At 43.2% G+C, this 24,002-nt stretch overlaps 1 protein-coding gene across 1 annotated transcript; it reads right to left on the reverse strand.

Moving 5' to 3' along the window:
• Positions 1–656: 656 nt before the first annotated feature.
• Positions 657–24,002, reverse strand: RNF128 (ring finger protein 128). The gene is made up of 7 exons (XM_086850613.1): positions 23,435–24,002; positions 11,818–12,065; positions 7,736–7,807; positions 7,072–7,154; positions 4,435–4,531; positions 3,458–3,635; positions 657–2,091 (listed from the first exon to the last, which is right to left on the reverse strand). The coding sequence occupies exons 1-7, from the start codon at positions 23,880–23,882 to the stop codon at positions 1,955–1,957; spliced, it is 1,263 nt and encodes a 420-aa protein (XP_086706739.1). The 5' UTR covers positions 23,883–24,002; the 3' UTR covers positions 657–1,954.

Here is a 24,002-nt window from a genome sequence, read left to right on the forward strand (position 1 = left end):
TGCTTGGCTGCTCCTTTCACTGCTTTGCACTTCAGAGGTAGAATAAAAAGGCAATCACAGCAAATGACAGCTTCAGAGTGGAGTCTGATTATAATCAGCTTCACAACTGGAGATCAGAACCAACTGGTATTTTCTAGACTAGACTTGGAACTGAACTAAAAAGAAATACAAGACTTAACTGCTTCCAAACCAGCTAGGAGAGCAGCAAGCTTTTACTGTATTTCATAGTAGAGTACAGAACAAAGTAATAATTTTTAAAATGCTTTTTCCTCAAAGCAAACAAACTTTGGAGTAAGGAAGGGGTGCTGAGCAACCTGACAAAGGAAAAGTGAGATGCAGCCAGTCTGAAGGGCACATGGCAGATTGCCTTGTGCTGAACCTGCCTACAAGTACAATTCAGCAGCTCACTGAACACATCCTAAGGTGCTTGGATTTTCTTTAACATTGAGTACAGCTACTAGGTTTCAGCATCTCAACACAATTTTAATCCATGTAACAGTAGCACCCTGCACATAACTAGCACTTCTTATTCCAATTACTTTGAGCAAACACTGCTTCTTTTTGGCCTCCTAAAAGGATGTGTTTCAAGGCTGTTGGACAGGGCAAATTCAGCATCTGCTTCCATAAGAGCTGATAATATTTTATGATAGTCAGGATAATCAAAAATAGTTTTATTTACATTTATATTTCCATATTAAAATTCAATACAAATTATGAAATATTAACAAACATTTATTTTGTACTATAGCTAAGATAATGCATTGCTTTTTCCCCCAGATTCTTAAGTTATTTATTGGAAGCTCTAAGACAAAATCCTACTAAACAATAGAAACTAGTCAAAGGTGCAGAGGTAAAAAAATAAAGTGCATTTATAAGATGTCCTTAGTTACCTTCACTGGACAAGGCCAAGTCACTGTTGAGGCACCCAGTGTTCCTACTTGACCCCATCTCGACTCCACACAGAGGACAGCTTCTCCAATCCTCTGTTACACTCACAGGACATCGGCTCTCCCTGCAGCTTGTGCATTTGAGCAAGGTAATGTACAGCAGCAGTCCAGCATTTTTCAGAGGATCATTTCTGAACAAAACACAACAGATCCTTTCTGTAAAAGAAGAGGAAGCAATCTATCTTTTCATCTTCGGCTGAGTCTTTCCTGAAGTCATCCCAGACTCCCACATAGCCAGGACTCTGGCATATTGCTGGTGCTAGAGATTGTTATAGCTCCTCAAATCACTTGAGGATCTTTCAGACTAACAGATTAATGTTAACAAGGCTTGAAAAATTCCTGCAGTTGTTCCCTTTACAGTAAGTCAGATCTGGCCTGTCAGTTTTCAGCTCTCTTTTCTTCCCCTTTAGGAATGTGTGGTTGGCAGGTTGGAGTTGAGAGGTAGAGAATCAGTTGGTTACTAGACAACCAAAGACTTCGTGGACAAAATCCAGTTTGACAAGCATTAGTTTGCACTTTCTCCTATCAAATTAGTGCACTGAAACATTAACTACCATGTTTCTTTAAACAAAACTGTCTTATAAGTAAGTATTAGAACAAATCAAAACTAATTTCTTTACAATGAAAATCCACTTGAATGAAAATAATAAACAACAAAAATGCCCAACTCAAAATTATTCCCAGTGGAGAAACTATGACATAAAAAATCTTCTCACTTAAACAACTCAAACACAGTAGAGAAGCTTTGCTAAAGATGAAATTTTTGTTTTAGTTAAAATCTGCTGGCTTTCTATATATTCAAGACAGCTTTATCTGGAGAGTGTTAAGACTCCTGTGGAAAATACAGTTTTAAGAAAGGCAAACCATACAGTTATGATTGGGACGAGTCTATTTATCTAAACATTGCCAGTGCAGTATTTTTTGCAAGTCTTGCAACTTTTGGTTCATATGGAATGGCAGTAGGCAGCTCCTTGCAGAAGGTTTGCACCATGTGGCTGGGCATGTTCTTAGAACGTGACTTCACAAACAATCCTGCCTTCACAAACTTGTGTATCATCTCCTTCAAAACCTGGGTTGTCACCGTGTGAAAGGACAATCACAGTGGAGGGCTGGGATTCATCACTTACAGGATGCGTGTTGTGATCTGTCCAGAAGAAAAGCAAGTCAAGACAAGTTAAAAAGTGCCACAGCCAAGCGTTTACCACCTTAAAGCAAGCGACACAAACTTGATTTGCACAAGCTCAGCAGCTCAACTGCACTTTTCCTGCAGAGATGGAAATACAAGGCCATATTCCAACTACCTCTCTCCTGATGCCCCTTGTTAGTTTGGGATCCCATTCTTGTCACTGCCTGTCCTTTCCAGAGATGCCTGCTCAGCTCAGTAGCACTAAGAAAGCTGAAGTTGTGTGTGCTTAAGCCACAGAAGGCTACAAAATCCAACAAGGAGGATATTAGCAGGTCTTGTATCTCTAGGCTGCTGAAGGCAGGCATCAAGAGCAACTCCTAGAGACCAGGCTCAGGATAAACTGGGGTGGGGGGGGCGGACATGCTGATTTGGAGAAGAAGGCCTTCTTCCTACAGACTAATCTTGTCTGGCTGATGTCCCTTCCCACTCCAAGTGAGAATACACAAGAATGACCCATGTAACTAACCCAGCATGCCTTGAGTTGCTTAGAGGGATGCAATTTCAAATTCTGATGTTTAACTCATAGGAAGTGTCCTCTTCTCTACTGGGGTGCTTCAACAGGGCACTCCCAAACACACACCACTTGCTGTAGCAACATGTCCTGCAGGAGACAGGCAGCAAATCCCAAGTTTTCCCATCAGCTAGGGAAATAAAGTATCCCGTTTCTAAGGTCATACCACAATTCAGGGGACAGTTACTTTCATTTTTTTTTACCTGCAACATTTTCATTTTTAACAGCAACATTGAGAGTGTTGGTAAAGCTGAGCACTAAAAAGACATTTTCAATTTGTTTGGTCTTTTTCAAAAAGATAAAGTATTTGGGAAATCAGATATTCTTTCCAAATTAACGTACTCTAAAAGTGTTCAAGGATGACTCAGCCTTGGCAAATCTGAAATTCAATTGAAGTATATGTCTTCTCTATCTTGCATCTAAGAGCAAGACTGACTCCCCAAAAGTTTTCAGAAAGTAACTACTTAAAGCAGATAGATCTAGTAGCAAAGCAACACTCACTCATCCAAATGTAATCTCCAAAGAGACAAAGGGATAAGGGCCATCTCTGGAAAAATCTCTTTGCTCTTGAAGTAGTAAGCCTCTGACTTTGAACTATTCTTTCATAGACTTTGGCTTTTAATTCACGTTAAGGATGTGTTTAATTTGAAAACAAAGACCAAGTGTCAGAGTTAAGGGCTAAAACAAAAGATAACCCTGAAAAACAAAGTATTCAAGCCCTGTGAAATGTTATGACCGCAACTCCCTCTAATTCACAGCCTAAACAGCCAAACACAAATGATCTAGGCAAGGCAGATTAAACAGTAGACATACTTTCTAATGGTGTGTGTGCCTCCTGAGCAGATTCATCTGGTCCCTGCACAGAATCATATCCAGATGATGCTGTTTCACTAAGATTGTCCTCTTCATTAACTATAGTGACAGTGGATAGAGGTCTTTGACCACTGGATCCTGGGGCTTGCACAGGCTCAGACCGTGGTTCTACATCCATCTTTGTGGAAGAAAAAAAAAAAAAAAAAAGAGAAAATTATTAAATTACAGCTTGGCAGGAGGGTCCATCTTTCTTGGAGAACAATGCCTGCAAGGACTGAGTCTGGAGCACTTTTACACAGAGGGAAAAACATGAAATGGAATAAAAGCTCTGCTGTTAACCTCCAGCATCAGAGGAAAAAAACAGTTACTGCATAATTGAGTGGGAAGTTCAGACACAGGTTCTGAAAAGACTCTTCCTTCCACTCAGTGTAGATCTGCCTCCCACAGGCAAACTCCAGCTTACGTTTTAACTGGTCCAGGCAGCTTCAGGGACTGGCAACATCATCTTCTTCTGGCACTTGCAACAATGAGAAATTACAGAACACATCAGAAACTCCTGATGTGTCCTAGGAAATCATGCAGTTCCAGAAATCTTGTACATGCTAAAACATTCACTTTTCAAGGGCTTCAGGTACTGAGCAACTGAAGAGGAGCTGGGTTCAGGGACATTATGAGTTGTCCTAGTCTGCCTGAAGATTTGAGAAACACCCTTAGCTCTAAGCACAAGAGCTAAGAGAGATTCTTCCATCCATGGGTCAGCTTTGGCTGACATTCTGCCCAAGCCTTTAGGTGATACCAACTTACATCAGGTCAGCTGCAGGCTTCCCTGAAGGGACACTGCAATTATTCCTATAGCATCTGGCCACAGACATGGCAACACCTGTGCTTATCACCTGCACTCTAGAGGCAGCATGAAAAAGCTCAAGATGTGGTCACAATACCAGTGTAACAGTATGACTGGCAGGCTGCTGGCTTACCTCAACACCCAACACTTTGAGGATGTCACATTTGCACAGAGGACACGTCCCATGTTCCAGAAGCCAGGGGTCAATACAAGTCTTGTGGAAGACATGGCTGGTGGAATAAGGCAGCCAACAGGTTAGATTTCATATCAGGAAGATTGCTCATGTGCCAGCTTATGAAGGACCCTTTTGTAACACCAAGAATTTTTTCCTTCTAGACTGGATGACCTTTTTTTTCATTATTTTGCCACAAGTTTCAGCTGAAAGTTACAGATGGTTAATCTTTCAACCTGTAGCTGGTTTTTGCTTATTAGTGTCCCAATACAACTTGCTAGAATTCAGCATTATCATTTTTGCTACACCTAAACAGTCTAAAGCTGTTTTTCCAAAACTGTGTACAATACATTCCCAGCTGATAATTTAAATGATATTGACATCTCAGCCTTCGCTTTAAGGTTAACTTCTGTCATGTAGATGCAGGTAACTAAATGGCATTTGTTTCTGTTGTAATTACATAGGCAAATCATCTGACATAGTTATGTCCTCAAGATAAACTGTACTCCCACCCGTCTATTGTGTCTGTGTAATCACTGTATATCCCAAGTGGGTATTGGGCAGGCTGTACACTCAAGAAAGTAAATATAGCTCAGCCATCATAGATGCAAATGTATGCTTCTTTTAAGACACTCAATTCCACAATGGGTTTAAATTAGGCCACAGATTTAGGAGGATGACTTGAAATCCTGTAATCTGCCTGTTCCCTCAGTCTGAATAGGCAAACAAGCACTGCTCAGTATTAATCAAGCCTATTATGAGATAAGTGCAGAGATCGCCACATCCAGTGCTAAGCAGCCTACACTCCAGCAGGACCCAAGGATTCTCCAATTCATCTCCAATTCAGCTCACTGAATCAGCACTTCCTTCCAGCTGCACCAATGTCATGTTTAGAATAAAACCTGAAACTTTCTTGACGCCTGACTATTTTAAGTCCTTGAACTTAATACTGGACTTGTGAACCTCTGCAACTAAAAATGCCTTTAGTGTGACTCTCTGAACAATAATGCCCTCGGCAAATACACCCCAGGGACTCAGATACCACCAATGTGATTCATGGGAGTATTCCTTTGATTTGGTCTTTCATAGATACAGTTAAATGCTTTCAGCAAGTAGGGTCTTAGTGTTGAGGTCAACCACCAAAAGCAAGCATGTTCTGGCAGTAAATATCAGTTTATAACTCACAAGAGGGAGAATTCAGTATGGCTGATACTAGCAGATATCACCACTCATGAAGATTAACAAGTCCATGTAGTCATTTCAAGCTAGCTTGCCTCTGAGAGCTACAGAGCCATAGAGGAAGGAAGCATCACAAATGTACATAAAAGCAGTCTCAGAGCAAATGCAGCAAATTTGTGTTTAAAGAACACAATCAAAAGATGTTACTCCACTCTTACCCAAATAAGTCATGCTTTGTTTTCAGGTTCATATCAATATTAGTAGGGTTTATAGGGAAATAATAAGAAGTCAGGTCTGCTATCAGGCGAAGTATCTGGAACCTGTCTACAAGTTTCTGTACTCATAGCACTTAGTCCATTACTAAACAAAACTACCCACAAGTATAAACATGACATATAATGGATATATAATGGATAATGGATAATCATTAACATACATGCCTGAAAGGTTATTCACTTTTGGGGTTTTTTAAACTATTAAGCATTAGGTCAAGGGAGTTGGTTGATAACGCCTTAGCAGAACAACTTTGTATTACCAAAACAGCTTAGAGGTCCTACTGCTTGGGAGCAGAGAAAGCCTTTGCAAAACTAATCTGGTGCATAGGTAACTCCAGCTGACATTTGCCAGTGTTAGACAGCACTGCTCAGCACACAACAGCAGCTACCCATTTTTCTATTCATTTTCCTACTTCAAAATGTTTTCAAGTGCTTTCTGTAATCCTCCCTAAGGGTTATGACACCTCTTCTTTTGCACAATTTGGGCAGTTCTTGTGACAGCCCTCTGATTTAGAAGCTTGGCCAGAGCAGTCCCAGACAGCAGGCACAGGGGGAAACCCCACAAAAGTTTCCTTAAGCCCTGAGGCAGCTTCATTGTTCACCTTAGGAGCAATCACATTAATGCCTTAGTGTTTCACTACTGGGCTTCCACAGCAGCACAGCAGTGAGATACAACAGGAGAGAATTCTAGAAAAATAAACTCTTTTTTGGTGTCTGTTTCAGAGGATGCATACAAGAATAGAAATGCTTTCTTCTAAACTACAGAAGTCAGCATCGTTTAACAAATTTAGCAGAAACACAACCCTCTTAGTAAATAGTAATTTAAAGGACAAGAAATGGGCAACGTTTTGCCCATTACCTGCAAGTTAGTGATAACATTCTTATACAGCAGCAAAAGAAAAAATCTAAAAAGTTCTAGTATCTCATTGAGGGACACTGTGGTCTGCCAAGTTATGTGTGTGGATCCACATACAGGGAAAGTGATGAACACAGGCCACTGGGGCACACTACAAATGTGTGATCACACTTTCTGGTGTTCAAAATACTGCTTTGATAGGATTCTCACTGTACAATAACTTGATGGAAGTTTGTTAACAAACATGGCAGAATTTTGGATAAAGGAGGAGTCTGGAAGACAACTTACTTGCAAGTCAGAACACGCATTACATCATTTGGCTTGTACTGCTCAAAGCACACAACACAGGAATCTCCATCTGGACCAGTTTCCTGAAACAGTGAAATGAATTTACAGCTTTAACAGACTTTGAAAGCTTCCTCTGAACTCCAGTCAGATTTATGTCAAATAAAGGGGCCTAGCTAGAGTGATTCATGATGCTCCCAAATATAATCTTATATAAACACGCTTCAAGGATTAGGCACAGTCAAGCTGACTCCTCAAAAGAAGCATTGAAAGTTTAAACCCATGGTTCAAAATTCCAGTTGAAACTGTTATTGGACTACTGGAGGCACTAGTGTAGAGGTTTGAAAACTGCTACCTCCAGTTTTAGTTACAAGAAGAGCCAGGGAAGCTGATTAGAACTAGTTTATGCTTAAGCACCCATGCCAGCAAATTAGGTCCTTTCATAACAGCAAGACTACAAGCAAGCAGCTAACAAAATAAACTGATTTATATGAATAAAAAGTCTTGAGGCCTGGAAGAGGACCTGGTCTGAAAGACGAACTGTCTCTGCTACCAAGAGTTACAGGCTCAGAGAGACTTCTGCATCCTGCTCCATTATTAGGGAACTCCCTGGGTTCCATGCAAAGGCTGTGCTGTAATGCAGAGGAGATCACAGGGTCAGTCCTACCTTGTCCCCTTCCTTCAGGGTGCGCAATTTCATCTGTTCAATGGCCTTCTTAGCCTTGGCCCTCAGCTGCCGCTGTGACACAAAGCAGTCCTGGTCAGACACAGCCATTTTTCTATTCACTTAATAATAATACTTACCCAGGTGCCTACTTGTAGCAGACAACAGTTTTAAAACCCAGATGCTATCAAAACAAGCCAAGTAAGCCCACTTAGCACCAATACACCCTGAACTACTCCTCTGCTTCCAGTGCTTTACAGCTTGCCTGGCAACTGTTGCTGTCCAGCTGTTACCATAGTACCTGCAATTAGCCCAGGAACCAACCTCTGTTTAAAGGTCACAGGTTGGTGCTGTTCCACTGACTCAAAGAACAGTACTGTCCTCTCCCTACCCTGAGCACTTCAGGCAGCTCTGGCAATGCCATCCCCAATAGAACACTTACCTCAGGGACAGACTAGACTCAAGTTTTGCAGCTAACCAAAACACCTCTTTCCAATTCCACTGCTCTGTGCAGGAGTCCCACACTGTTGACTTTCCAGCATTCCATCTCCTTAGTCATTTTAGCTCAGTTACATGAAACTTTTCCAAGTGAAGTACTGATGGCACAAGTACAGAAGGACAAGTGGGAGGAGGGTTATTGCTGACACCTAACAATCTTGTAAGGACTGGCCACTCAAGTCTGTGTAAGATCTCTTGTGCTGAAGCAGTTCATAGCAAACAAGTTGATTTATAAGTCTCACTGGGATCCTGTCAAATAGTCCTGGCACAAACTGAGCTATTTTTGTATTAGCATTGTTTTTGTGCCCTAAGATAAGAGTATCCATGTCCATGCTTTAAGAGTTTAATAGCTGACAGATGCTAACTATGAAGAAAGAGACAGGTACAATCCAAAGGTGAGGGATGCAGACATGCAGATTTGTTTAGAAACAAGAGCTACTGAAGTTTTCTTGGAAGTTTGTGAAGTTCTGCTAAGACATCTGTGGACATGATTTTCTGAACCTGAGAGAATTTTCAAACTCTCAGATGCTGACCGTTCCCAAGGGAAAGGCTTAGGAACCTTTTCTTGCTCAAGGATTAATTGTGTAAATAAGCAATTACTTTCCCAAAACAAGACACAGATGTTCTGAGCATACTGTCTCTTATCCCACCAATGGGATGAGAGAGGTGTTGTTCCTTCTACCAGTCAGGGTGACCTGGTCAGAGAAGCTTATAAAAGGGTTGACAAGACCCCAAATTAAAGGTTTTTTGCCTCATGAAAGTGGCTGCAGTGTGGATGATTACCTGGGGAACCCTCAATACATCACATCCCAGTGACAGACATCAATATATGTTTCTGTATGTCACAGGTTAACTTTGAAATGATGTTTCCCTTTTCAAGGTTTGAGACTGAAGCCACAGAGCAGCAGCCACATACTGCTGTTTACTGAGGCCCCCAAAAGTCTGAGCAGCAAACACGGTAACATCAACAGAGCAGAAATGCCATACTAGAAGTTCTTCTCATACGTGACCAGAACTGTTACTACTACTTGTTGTTAACTGAAAACTAAACTTTCTAGGAATGTACTCCCTCATACTATATCTCATCTACACATCTAATGTCAGTCCAAGCATATTAGACAGGACCCAACTGGCGGCACTGTTAATAATTTACTTGAAATAATATTTTAAGTTTTGCATGGGCATCAGTTTAATTGCTCCTCATTAAAAGCATCAATGGCAAAGTCACCTTTAACACTGATTTTGGCAAGTTCAGCAGAACACTCCTCCAGGGGATGGAGAAAGGCTGCAGAAGTAGCTTTATGTTGAATAGTCTGCCAGGATACTCAAGCTTGGAATGTCAAAGCATTTTGTGAAGCCAAATTTTTCAAGTGAATGTGAAATGTGAATTATGTTAGAACTATAAAAGCCCCAACACAGAAAAAGCTAGAAAAAATAGCTAAGTTGAAGAAGTAGAATCAAGATATTACAAAACAGGTCAGATCCCAGCTCCTATCCAGGCTCTGGCAGAATGTTGAAGTAGTGAGGTACCTAAATGGGAAAATTAGGTTTGGAGTCACTCAGTCCTAAGTCTTCCTTGTTCAAAGCTGCCAATTTTACCTCCAGCTCTTTCTGCATAAGGGTGCCTTCCTGGCACCCTGTGAGCACAGTCACAGCAATACAGACCAGACAGCTCTGAGGAGGTTTGGAACTCCTGCTTTTCTCCTGTAAGCTAAGGAAGTTCTTCCCCACAGGTAGCTACTGCCATTGAAACAGTTTTGAATTGTTGAAAGTTGAGCAATTGTTCAATGTTGACTCCAAAACCATTAATTAGGTCATTTCTTAGCTGGAACATCTAATCTTTATGAAATCAAAGGAAGCAAAGACTTGAGATGAAATTAGAAACCAGTTCACAGATAAAATCATGGGTCATCTTGCTCTATTAAGAAAGGTTACTATATTGAGAATTGAATTTGTCATTACTCCACTGACTAGAAAGGTAGAAAGCCACCTACCACACTTGTCTCAATTTTCTACCTTCTTGCTTACTAACCTTCTAATGCAGGAAGAGACTGCAGAGGTGGAGACTTGAATTTCAAGCCCAGAAGAAAAGATGGATTAAAGAAGGAACTAGCAGGTTGCACAGTGTAGCTTCCTCATCAGGAAAGAACTACTCTGGCTTAAGTGTAAGGACAGTTGTGCTACTAAACTTCTCTTTTCACTTGGATCAGAAGCTGACATGACTGGCTTTTCTCAATAGTCACTAAAGTCCAGGCAATTTGGGTTTTCAAATGGCTGAACGGTGACAGAAAAACCACCAAGATGTACCATACAAGCCAAGAAGTTATCTGACTAATATTCAGTACTCTATGGAGACAAAGTACTTAAAACTCTCAAACTTTGGATCTACACTGAAAATCCAATCAGCAGCTAAGAGGTCACATAGTAGGATCACCTTTTATTAGTTCACCTGAACTTACAAGCACTTTCTTTGTTATTCTTTACTATAATCGCTGTGAGGTCAGTCTGAGATGCCAGGGTATAAAAACAATTGAAAACAATTGTGGATTGCCTTTGAGTTTCACTTTGACAGAATAGTGTATTTTTACACCCTGGCAGCAGAAAAGCTTTCTTCTATTCCCTACAAAGCACTTCTTGGGGCTCCTTGATTTCAGTTCTGCTGAAATCATGTGGAATTGGCATGTCATTTATCAATGTTATTTTTTCAATCTGCAGTAAGTTCCTTGTGCACATGGAACCCAAGACTGCTAGCCAGGCAGACTGGATTGTCCCAGTACCAGCTATCACTGGGGCATTATTAACAGCTGCAGTTTCTTGAAAGCCTGATAGCTTACAACTGCACTGTTAAGTACCTTCAAAGTAGGAAGCATTTCAATTTGATTTAATGATCAGAGCATAAAGCATCCAGGTTTTCCTGACCAGACTTAGTTAGGATTGTTAAACAGAGCTGTGAGACTAAGGTATATGGCAGGGTATTGAAAGAGGGGATTTATCAGCAGGAGACTGCATCGCTGCCCACAAATGTCAGCAAGAGAACAGCATCAGGTTACAGAGACAACTGCACATTTTATCCAGGAGTGCAATGCTACATCTCGCAGGCAGATGACAGCTTCCAATACTTCCAACCCTGAGTCTGTCACTGTAATTCTCAGAAAGCTTTCAGTCAAAAAGCAGCTTTCAACAGGCAGCAGCCTCCCAACCTGCAACTAAAGTCATGCCTCATTCTGCAGACATGCTTCCAGCCGTGTCTCCTGTTACAGCAAGCACATAGGCAGTGCTGTGTGGGAAAGATGAGAGTCAGCTAAAAGCAGTTTAACTCTCTTACAGCCCTCACTACCTCACCACTACAGCTACACTGCAGTTCAGGGAATATTTGTTGGAAACACAGTTAGCTGAGCATGATCAACTTTTCCCCACAGAGTTTATTTTTGGCTGTTCTTTAGGAAAGTTTTAAGCTGTGCAAAGATGTATTCCTTAGTGTTTTAAAGATTAAATAAACAAATACAGTCATTTTGCTACCTAACCAAAACTTACAAACATCAAAATCCACACCATGGTGGCATAAAAAACCAACAGCACAAACTCACCTGCTCCCTGGACTGGGCCCTTGCGATAATGAGTCTTCGAGCAGAATAAGAGACATAGCAACCCACAGTTGCTGCTGCCACAACGAAAAATGACACAGAGATGAAGAGGATGGTGAAGATATTCACAGAAAGACTGCGCTTTTTTCCCACTTCAATGACCATGGTGACTTTCATGCCATTCCGAATGCGGTGCAGGATTTCCATGCCTTTCAGGTTGCCAATCATAATTGCAACGATCTTTTCAGCACCTGCAAAGAAGGGGAATCCATGCTCAGTTCTCAGGTGTTGTTATCAGAGGCATTGTCTTGGATGTCCTGCTTCAAGTGCTAAAGAAATGGCTGTGGGAAGTTTCTAAATAGTATTTATAGATTCAGTATGAACTGATGGAACAAGAGTCATCACTATGTGTGTCCAACTGAAAGTATGTCCCATTACCTATGAGCAGCATAAGTGAACCATGTTTAGAATTCATTCATCTCCAGAGCATTCCTCACTCCAATACAGGACACAGACTATCCTATTTTAGACACAACACTTTGGCGATTTATATCTTAACATGCCTTTGAACTACATGAAGTTAAAAATAAATCCTCTACAGAGTAAGGTCACTGGGGATTGTGATATCTGTATAGGGATTGCTTCTTGTAATTGATCCAACTCCCTCCCTGCTCCACTGCTACTTCTTAAGACCTCTTTTCTAAATTTGACAGTACTTTTGTGTACTTCTCCAGACACTGAGCAATCAAAGACAATCACTTCCGTATTTTCAACAGCAGCAGATGACTGAGGGAAACTGCATTGTGAATTCTAAGTGTTTTTGCGAGTTTCTACTGCAGATTCAGAGGGAAGCAGATATGAAGGAAGGCATGCTCCACTTTTAAACAGTGAGGGGCAAGATGCCAAATGCCATATTGATTTTAACAATGGGTTTTATTGGCTTAGTTGAACACCACACCAAGTCAAAGGAACCAAGGTATTTATGGTAGGAAAAAATTTCAAGCAACTCCAGTCACCAAGCACAGACCGCAGCAAACTGGTTTCCCCTCAGTGACATGCAAGGGCATGAGGACACTTGATACTGTCTGTAGAAACATTAGAAAGTCCCAATATAACAGAGAGGCTCTTAAGAGGGGAAAAAAAGAAAGAGAGAAAGAGTGATGAGTAAATTATCACTGCTCTCTCTAAATACAAGAAAAGCAGATTTGAGACCAGCTAATCAGAAGTCTCACTGCATTAAACCATCATCTGCACAACATTCATAATAGACACTGCATGGGGGAAGAATAAAGACTGTTACAAAGTGCTATTTTTAGCTAACCCCTGGCCAAACACTCTTTAATGGGAAGAGCAATTGTTTTTCCCTCTGCTGAGTTACTCAAGTTATTTCCCTCTGCTGAAAGTTATTCAATTTTCAGCTACCAAAAATGCCAAGAATTGGTGTTAAACCACAAAGGCTGTGTTTTTAGTTTTATTAGTTTTTCAGCTTGTTCACATAATGCCTGTTACCCAAGACAGCAATCCACTTTCCTCAGTGGGACAAAACTCATCTTTTATTCAGAAAGCTCCTTGTAAAGACAAGGACATCACACAGAAAAGAGAAAAAAAAAAAGTCTCCCAGACTGCAACTACTCTTTAGGATGATAGGCTTATATATCATATACAAAATGAGCTGGAGTCAGGTGTTAGCAGCAAGCAAAGAAGTCAGAAGCTGACGCTTTCATAAGCATGGAAGAAAGTGTGGAAGAACAGGCTGCAACAATGAGAATGTAAAAAGCCTGGCACAATAAAGAGCAAAAAAGGTTGCTCTACCCTATTCCCCTGTATTTCTGCATGTCTCACAGTAAATCTAGCTTGTGTTTATGCACAAGACACAGCATAGCAATTCCTATTAATGAAATGTCACCATCAGCCTGCAAAACCATTCCAGCTACTAAGCCATCCATTGTGAACAAGTTTTACCCTTGAATAAAAAAACGTATTCCATTTAAGTTTCAGAGAGCATAGTTCACAAGGATGTCATCAGACAACAGCTTTAATCCTCACTGACACTCCTGAACCCCAGAAATTTCTGTTGCAATTTCATCTCTGCTTTCGATGAACACATGTGAGTAGTCAGTTGGCTTTGACACTGGCACAACAAGAGCAGAAGTGAGTGGCCATTTCTATCAGCACATGTCTGCAATAACTTCCATGCTTCTATAACAAAAGCAAGACGATCACCCCGACCCAATACTTCCTGAGCTGCTACTTGGGTACCCATTATGACAGGTACTGAAACACGTTATGGTGGCCTTGGAACCACCAGCCTAAACGGAGGCTCCTAACAGGGTTTGGCCATCATGTGGGAAACAAGGTATTTGAGGGGACATCTGCAGAGGTATCTCAAGCACACCTCAGCTCTCAGCTGTCAGCTTTTTCCCCACCCAGTCTCCAGTAAAGCAGAGGGAAGTCAGTTAGCTGTGCCCAGTAAAAACCTCAGAGAAACCAAAGTTCTTTGCCCAGGTGTCAGCTTTTGTGATTCAACTAAAGCTTCTGAAACAGTTTTTAAGGGACACTTAAAAGGTGAAATTAATCTGCTGCCTGTTTAGCTGATAATGGGCTCATTGCTAAACAGAGGCAAGACCTGTTCAGTTAAACACTTCCCAGCCTCTTTCCTTCCCCATCTCCTGTGAAACGGGAGAGGGAAAATTATTCAACTCTTTAGGACACCACAACCTGCCTCTTTGGGCACCTCCCAAATTTTAAGGCAGAAGCTGTTCAAAATCTAAAGGAAATGGGTTGATGAAGCACATGAACCCCAGTGGTTTGTTGGAGCAGGGAAGAGCTAAGGCACAGCATATTGGTCCATGACTAGGATCAAAATTTCACCTTCCTGGATCAGTTTGACTAGATGTAGAGTTGAGTTGCACTATTTATAGCAGCATCAATACCTATATAAAAATCTGTCCTGCAAAGACTTCACTCATTCTGCCAGTACACTTCTACTCCTAAACATGAAGTTACAGCTTTGACGATTCAGTAGAGAAATGAGATGTGCAAGGGGGGCATAGAGCAGGGAGCATTAACTTTTTCCTTCTCACATTCATTTAAGGTGATTACTGTAATCCAGTGCTACATTTTTGTGTACTACTGATAAATCTATCCTGAACCAAGCAAGCTGTAGAGCCTGGAGAACACTTGCCCCACAATATTTAGATTGCAATGGTACCTAATTTGTGCCTTAAAAAAGCTGACTTTTAGCAATAAAATCACAATCTATTAATGCATTAAAACACATCAAGGCAAGATACAGATCTCAAAGCCAAACAAATCCACCGACCAAAGCCAACTCAATAAGTCCAAGTCACTTCCTCTACCCTCACTCAAAACTAATTTCTCAGCTCATTCAGACATTGCAACCATTTTGCATTGTTTAAATCAAACGAATTCAGCTTCAATTAAGTCATGAAAGACCCCTTTATTTTGGTTTAAAGGCCTCACTGTAACTTTAGCCAAATTCCATATATCTTTCTTTTCTTAGACAGCAAGAACCAAACCTCTCTAATGTCTCTATCACCATTTACCAAGAGCAGGATATAAAACTGATGGACCCTTTTTCTCTTTGGGAACAGACTGAGCTACAACACACAGTTTAGTGAAAATATGCGAGGAAGGCAATAGTTTTGAGGGCATTTTTAAGAAAGAAGGTATAAAACGTACTAAGTAGGCAAGTTGTTTCAGAGCAAGGAAAGGCTAGCATGCCACACACAGCCTCCAACATTTTGAATGCCATTACATTTTCCCCCCCCAGATTTCTCAAAGTCTGAAGTTTTGCCTCATCTTTAATAAGACTGAAATTAAGTGCCCGCAGTTTTGCCAGTATTCCTTCACTCTGTCCAGAGAGCACCATGTGCAACCAGTGCCTCTGCTATGGCACAGCCACACTGCTTATCCCTGGGATCAGCACAGCTCACCCCAGCATGCCCAGCGCTTCACTTGGGAATACCCCCACCCCATCCTTGCTCCTGGTGGGATCACCAATCCATTTCAACAACCCCAGCTGGCCACCACATAAGCAACCAGCTCAGAAAAAGCAGAATGGAAAAACTTACTTTTGATTTTCAATGCTTCATATATTAAAAATAAAATAAAAAAAAGGAACATGCCGACTTCAGAGTTTGAATTCTCAAAGAATGGACAGGTTCTCCTTAACCACAGCACCACAGCAGAAATGCTATTGGTAGGCTCTTTCAGGAGATGAAATACAACTCTAGTTGTATCTAGTTGTTTCTTGGTGCCTGGATCATTGTTTTTATCTGTAAGACTTGGAGCCCAGATCAGTAATAGTTGTGCCTTATACCTAGTCAAAGGACCTAGAGGTATTCCTCTGGAACCCCTCTAACCCCACCATCAGCAAAAAAAGCATTAGGAAATCAAGCAATCTCCTGTTCTTTAACACAAAAGACACTGTCAGTTCACACTCCAACCATTTTGTATCAGTTTAGCACACCTGGCTCCTCAGGCATGTAAAAGGAGTACCTGATAGCCTGTCTTTCATGTTTAGAGAAAAACTACAATGCCTTGAACATTGCTTATCTCACTGTAATTTAATAGTAAGAAATGGGATTTCTGGTGGTTATCGAACAGGCTGGTACAAGCTCACTCTCATCTGTTACTCTAGGAAGAAAAGTAAACTAACAGTGGACACAGACCGAGCTGATATTACTTACCTTACATAATTCACCTCAGATGACAGGCCAGCACTGCACATTAAAGCCATCAAGTCTTAGCAACACACCCCACTCTAGGGACACAACGGCTCTCCCTGGCCTCAGACACTATGAAACCAGACCCTGCAGGCCAGCTCTGCTCTTATCCATGGTACAGTGTGGATAAAAAAATAAAGTGCTTATTACTGTCATCCATATGCACAAGGCAAAATCTCATCAGGAATGTGCCCATCCCCACAATCATCCTCCATCCCAGACACTGTCAGAGAAAACACCTTTATTGCCCTGTGATAAGCTTTCCCAATTGCAAGAGGGAAGGGTGAGTGAGCTCATAGTTCAGGAGCAATAGAAACCTGGGTAAATTGTAGGCTTGTTCCTTCTTCCCCTGCTTTGTATGTTCTCCACCCCAAACATTACCTGGCACCAAGATAAAGGAATAAAACACATTCAAGGTTATTTTGCAGTAACTTAAAGATACAGCTCTGTATGATCTAAACTGTTTGACTGAACTGCCTTTTCCCTCACACTATTACCTACGCTTAATTAAATCTACTTTCATCTTGTTTTACTTGACATATGGCACTATGTCTGATCTCCTCGTTCTAAACACACTTTCAGCATACAGAGGCAAGCAGTCATACAAAATCATGGAACAGCTGGGGTGGCAGTACTTCTAGAGATCATCTAGTTCAACCTCCCTGCTAAAGCAGGTTCACCCAGAGCAGGTTGCACAGGATCACATCCAAACAGGTTTTGAATATTTCCAGTGAGGGAGACTCCTCAACCTCTCTGAGAAGTCTGTTCCAGTGTTCAATCACACTCACACTAAAGAAATTTTTCCTCCTATTCAGATGGAACTTTCTCTGCTTCAGTTTGCACCCACTGTCCCTGGTCCTGCTCTGGACACCACTGAAAAGAGTCTGGCCCCATCGTCCTGACACCCACCCTTAACATATTTGCACACCCTGATGAGGTCCCCTCTGTTTCCTCACCTCCAGCCTAAATCGGCCCAGCTCTCAACCTTTGGTTGTATGACAGATGCTCCAGTCCCTCATCATCTTCACAGTCTTTCTCTGGACTCACTTCAGGTGTTCCATGTCTGTCTTGAATCAAGGAGTCCAGAACTGCACAAAGGACTCCAGACGAGGCCTCACCAGGGCAAAATAGGAACAGCAGGACCACCTCCCTTACCTCTTCCTAATGCACACCAGGATCCCATTGGCCTTCTTGGCCACAAGAACACACTGCTGGCCAAGGACAGAAGTCCACCAGGATGTGTGGGGTCTTCTCCACAGAGCTACTTTTCAATAATCAGGCCCGGCCTGTATGGCTGGCCAGGGCTATTCCTCCTCAGGTGCAGACACTTGCTGAACTTCATAAGGTTCCTCTCTGCCCAGCTCTCCAGCCTGTCCCAGCGTCCCTGAATGGCACCACAGCCTTCATGTGCATCAACCACTCCTTCCCAGTCTGCATAACTGGCTCAGAACACATGCTATCCCTTCATACACACCAGGGATGGTAACAAGTCAGCAAGGCAAGAAGGAAGATTTCCACACTAGGAAGTGTGGGGAAAATTTTTTACCAAACAAGCTAGGTGTATAAAGGGGCAAATCAAGACCAAATGTAGTTTTACATTCCACAAGTTTCCATCAGTCCCCAGGGAATACTGGGTGCAGAAGCCAACCTGCACTCTATTTAGCTTAAATAGTGTTATTATTTGTCAAGTGAATCCAACAGTTACCAACCCTTTTTCCCCTCCCCTCCTCCCTTCTGAGCTTTAAAGTTTTACCTAAATGCTCCCGTCCCCTAAACCTCAGAACATTTGTAACATGAAATCATCCTCTAAAACAGCCAGGATATTAACATTTTTCAAGGGCACAGAAATGAATGAGATCTATCTTCACATGGTGTTTGGTCAGTGGCACCTGCAAGATAAAATTACCACCTTTCAATCTAGCAAACAGCATCTAAAACCTCCTGGAGAAACAGCAAGCAAAATTCCTAGAGAAAATTCTTCATTGAGTTTACTCAACAGTTTTAAGCAGTTTTGATTTAGTAAATACATTTCTCACCCTCTCTGAATGAGCTCACCACTAATATCCCTTGCTCACCACATGCTGGTGGCAGCTAAGTGTTCACTGGGAACAAGTGAGTTTGAGAAAGCTAATGGTAAAATGATGTAAGTGGGGACAATCTCAACCAAAAAGCATCTGTCTGTGAAAAGATGACAGGTCACATTGGACACAGTGGAGAACTGTGCTGAGCTGACTGCTGTGTGCTCACCAGCACACTCAAGCCTGGAGGCAAATAAGCACTGTCATTGTTTTAAGTGACATGATGTCCCTCACAACGAAGCCTCTGCTACCACAGCTGTCACTTAGGATTTTAATCCATCCTTTCACATTTCAGCAGCCCAGTAAACCCAAAGTGCAAGGGCACTTCACAGACCTGTTCCAGGCTATCTAAGGGATGATGCCTACCCTACAGTTTTCCATGTCACAGAGATACCTAAGTTATATCATAAAGAGCAACGGCAGGGATCTGATGCTGTCAACAGCATCTATTAGTCTCATCCAGTTCCTCAATGCCACTCCTGCTTGCTCATAAACTGCGTACTGCGGAGAGCCCCAGTTAATGTCACACCCCACCATCCCCTGAGGGTGGGAGATGAGTGTCATCAACCGGACCCACCTGCTACAGTTTCTTATCTGAATGCCACTACAGCTGTGACATTCATTTACTCCAAACCAGGAGCCAGGAAAACCAAACTGAGTTTGAGCACATAAAGACAAAGTTGCAGCACATACATATCAAAAAAATTATTCTCAGATGCAAAGAGCTACAAACTCCAGACACTACAGACTGCAAATACCATTCAGGCACAGTAGATGCATGCAAGATCCTTCTCAAAAAGGAACTGTAGGAATGGCTTCATGATCTGCAGAGGCTCATCTGGCCAGGGCCAAGGAACATGAGAGAGGAAGTGTCATTAACTACATCCTCCAGCCTCATTCCTCTCCTCAGATGTCCTCAGCACAAGTCTTCATTCACTGCAAAGAGAGGTGCACTATTAGTTTACGTAAGGCTTACAAAGTCTCAGCACAGCCTGCCTTAGGATTACAATGTTGACTCAATCTTTAACAGTTTTACAGCTCACACCAGCCTTTTAATACCTTGGCAAAGTTTTAGCTTGTTTCTGAAGATCATACCTCACAGAAAGCAGTGGAGCAAATCTAGACACACCTGCCATACACTATGGAGGTAAGGCTTCACCTCAGTGAAACTCCAGCAGAATAAGTAGCAGTGCTACATATTTAACCTTCCCTTCCCCTTTCACCCACTGATTCAAGTTTACACTTGAACCAGATCTTGTTAGCCTGAGACATTCTGTTAGTGCTTGAGCCAGAATCATTTAGCTGTGTTCCCCCAGAACAAGCCCTCTGCAGATCAGGTTATGTGCTTCTCAAGTCTAGAGTTACACCACAAGAGAGAAACCAAAGAAAATTATCACAGTTGATTTCTGATCTGAAAAGAACCCTTTTTCACCAGCTGCAAGGAAATACTGAACACCAAAGAATGCTTCCCATGGGCACCACCATGCTGTCAAACCAAAGCCACCCCATAGCCTGGTTCCACCTTAAGGCAAGGTCCACCTTTAATACACACCAATTCTTGCCCTTCACTTCTTCCCTACATGCTGCTGGTTTTCTCCAATCAAATGTCTTTTTCAGAAGGTCAATAGAGATTACAGAGAGGTGCAATTATGAGCACACAGAACTGTACTTTGAAACCCTGCTCTGCCTGACACAGAGCGGTACCATCTTAAAATATGCATAGTTAAAACTCAAGTTGACTAATTGATATGGGTTTGTGCTTATAAACCACTAAGCAAATTTTATTTTAGACTCCATTAAATTCTTGGCATTCTACATGTTAGATGATTAGGCAGAATTTGATCATATCTGATTTGGTTATTCACTGCATTTTGTTATTTTAATTGCCAAAGTGGTTTGCTTTAGTTGGGTTATTTTTGTTGTTTCATTTTTTTTTAAAGTTGGCACACCAAAAGGTTATATGGAACACTGACACAATAAAGAATTCATTAGACTAAACCTGATGATCATGAGAAAAAGTCTTTGGAAGTAGGATGACTAGGACAAACTGTTAGAAATACAGACCCATTTAAGTTTCTAAACAAGAAAGTTGCTTAAAAAGCCAAGTTTGAACTCCCCACTAAAAGACATACTACACTTTTAGATAAGCTTCTGTTAATAACTGTGTTTTGTTGCTACCAAAGTTCTTTGAAGAAAAGTGTAGTGTGCCATACATTTTATCAAAACCCACCCACAGAGATCTTCCCTCTCTGCTAGGCTCCATGCCCCACAGGTGAGAGAAGAGTATTCAGTACTACTGGCTTAATTCCCCCTCACCCCATCAAAGCCATCTCCTGCTACTTCCCCACTGCCTCAGCCTGGAGGAAGTGTTAGGCCTTGTCTGGTTTCACTTGATGGCATCTGGTCCCAGTCAGAGCAGAAATGAAGCCACATAGGAAAAACAGACTGCAAGGTCACCATTATCACAGCTACAGCCATTAGAGACATGGTGGGAGTTGTAGTTGCACAAAGCCCATTCTTCAGTGAGCACGGCCACCTTCCCCACTGGCTCCAGGAAGAGTTAGAGCACCCAGTGCTACCAATGAGGCCAGGAGAGAGAAACTATCCCAAAGCACAGTTCAGCAAAGGGCAGTATGACCAGCTCTTACCTCCTGAGTTTGAGGAGTAGTGCTGTAGGCTGAACTTATCAGCATTACAGAGGGAATATACTGCACCTGGCAAACAGAATGAGGCTGTCGACTTGTCGCTTGCTCCATCTTGGCCATGTAGCATTCAAAGCCTGCAACATTTGTCGAGTTTGACCAGAAAGCACTGGCCCCCAGCAGGGGCAGAAGGCAGGGTTGGCCCAAGCATAGTGTGTCACCAAAGCCCCGTAAGCAGGAGGAGCATCGCCGTGGGAAGAGCCAAGAACAGGGACTTGCAGACAGACACAACGACAGAAGAAGAATTCAAGTCCAGAGAAGAAAAAAAGGGAGGGTGGAACAGGAAAGAAAGTGAGAGACTAAAATAAGGACAAGCAATAAAAACAACAGCAACAAGTGTAGCCCAAGCTTAGTTTAGTAATTGTGCTATGACATGGCAAGGAGGAGTCAGGCAGATTAAATAAGTGGTTTGACAGAAGCTGTATTCTCCAAGGAGTCCCTGTCCTATTTGTCCACAGTTCAGCTGGGAAATTTCAACATGCCCTTGAGTATCCATCCCGTCATGCAGGATAATCAGGACAGCTAGAGCCATTCTAAAGTAAACGCCTCAACAGAAAGTTTAAGGACAGCACAGGAAGGGAGGGAGCTCCTCTTGGAGTAAATACTGCCCATGGCTCATTTTGAGAGGCAGCTCCCAGCAAGGTTAAGATGCTTTAAGTCTCCTAGCAGCCAGGATGGAGGAGGGGCCTGAGCCGTTGGTCCTTCCCCTCAAGAAAGGGTTCAGCAGTGACTGACCCAGGCCAGCAGTACCAAGGGAGCTCCTCCAAGAGCTGCAGAATTAGGCAAACACACAGGAAACAGGGCTCAGGGCAGGGACACTCTGTCAGTTCAGCAGAAGGAACTTGTCCAGCAATAGCCAGATCTCAATAGCATTTGTCAGCTGATGATTTGATTACATAAGAAAGCCTTGCCTCAGAAAGGCCAGAGCCTATCCAGATTGTCTGTTTTGAATCCTTAAAACAGTCCTACAGCTCTTTAAGATTGCAAGTTCACTAATATATCAAACCTCCAGAGGCAGCTACTGTTCTCTTATCTCACCAGAAATGCCTCCACTAACAGAAATCCTCTCCACCCCTTCAAAGAGAGTTGCTGCAGGGATATAATTATTTTTCAAACCCAGAGCTATAAGATACAGTATTCATTTTCATTGTTCAATTTCTCTCCAGAAGATAGGGCTTACCAAAGCAGTGCCACTTCACAGAATTCCAACACACCCAGGAGGGTGCATGTCTGTCCAACAGCTGAAGAGAGCATCAAAGCCACTCACCCTGTCACACACAGGGCACCTGCTTGGCACCAGAAGGCATTTACACAGCTTTCAGCCTAGGTCTGTTTCTCAGGTAACATTAGCCTAAAACACAGCCAAATCTCATTCTTCATTTGAAAGATGGGCAGGTCAGGAAAAACCTTCCACTAAGTAGGAGACTTTCTATAGCAAGAGAAGAAGTGCTCTTCATCAGCCTGCGCAAACTGGAAAACAACCTTTAAGCTACTTTTTAACAACCTTTTTAAGCTACTTGCATTAGAAGCAGCATTTTGATGCTGAAAAGTTACCTACAGAATAGTCTTGTACCTTGCTTATGTCTGAGCTGGTTAGTGGGCAGGGCATAGAGGGAGAAACAGCGACTGAACATGAAAACTCAGCCTACTTTACATCCCAAATCAACTCCACCGTTTCAACAGGCATTATAAACCGCAGCAACCAGCACCTCTGGCGACTACAGGCTCAGACCAGAAACCCAGATCAAGTGGAGACCATCAGCCCCGCACACCTACCACAGCGCTTGGCAAGCGCCCACTCGTCCTCAGTGCCAAGCAGCAGCCGCAGATTTCGGACACGGTTACTTATTAATCAGAGAAAAAACATCATCATCACCCGAAACAGCACTGGCCAGTCCAGGCAGAAACCCCTGTGGTGCGGGAGAGGTAGTGCCATTCTCGGCTGTTACCGAAAAGCCGCGGCGCAGGTGCGCGGCTGGGGCTGGGCCGTGCCCTGTTCCCGCACCCCCGAGGGAAAGGAGGGAGGGAAGGGGCCGCTCCCAGCGCGGGGACCCCTCTCTTTGCGAGCCTCGCCCCGTTCCCCGGCGCTCACCGTGGTGGGACATGGGCAGCACCTCGTTGCCGGTGCCGCGGTAGTTGTAGATGACGGCGGCGGCGGCGCCGCGCTCGGCGGCCAGGCGGATCTTGTCGGCGAAAGAGCAGCCGCCGCCGCGCTGGATGAGGGCGAGCCAGCCCAGGGGGCCGCCAGCCGGCGGGGCCCCGCTGAAGTTGGTGTGTGCGCTGCAGGCATTGAGGGCGTCGGGGCTGTCGGGCAGTACTAGAAGCCCCTCGGCCGACTGCAGGGGCGAGTCCAACCCGTACAGGCCGCTCTCGCCCGCCTCCCAGCCGCTCCGGTTACGGTACACGCCGCTCTCCCATGACACGTTCAGCCATGCGGTCCACGCCGCTGCTGCCGCTGCCACCGCCGCCCCGCGGAGACCGGGCGGTGGGACGGCGCAAAGTAACGCAGCCAGCGCCAGCAGCGCAGCCCCAGACAGCATCTCTACCCGGCCCAGCCCAGCCGCCCCACTGCCTAATGCCGCCGCGGCTGCCGGGGGAGGAGCGGGGCCGCCTACGCCGCGGCACGCCCCCAGCACCGCGCGGGACCGCGCACCGCAGCA

This window comes from Cyanistes caeruleus, chromosome 14 (genome assembly GCF_971803275.1).
Source record: "Cyanistes caeruleus chromosome 14, bCyaCae1.hap1.1, whole genome shotgun sequence".
Taxonomy (NCBI): Eukaryota; Metazoa; Chordata; class Aves; order Passeriformes; family Paridae; genus Cyanistes; species Cyanistes caeruleus.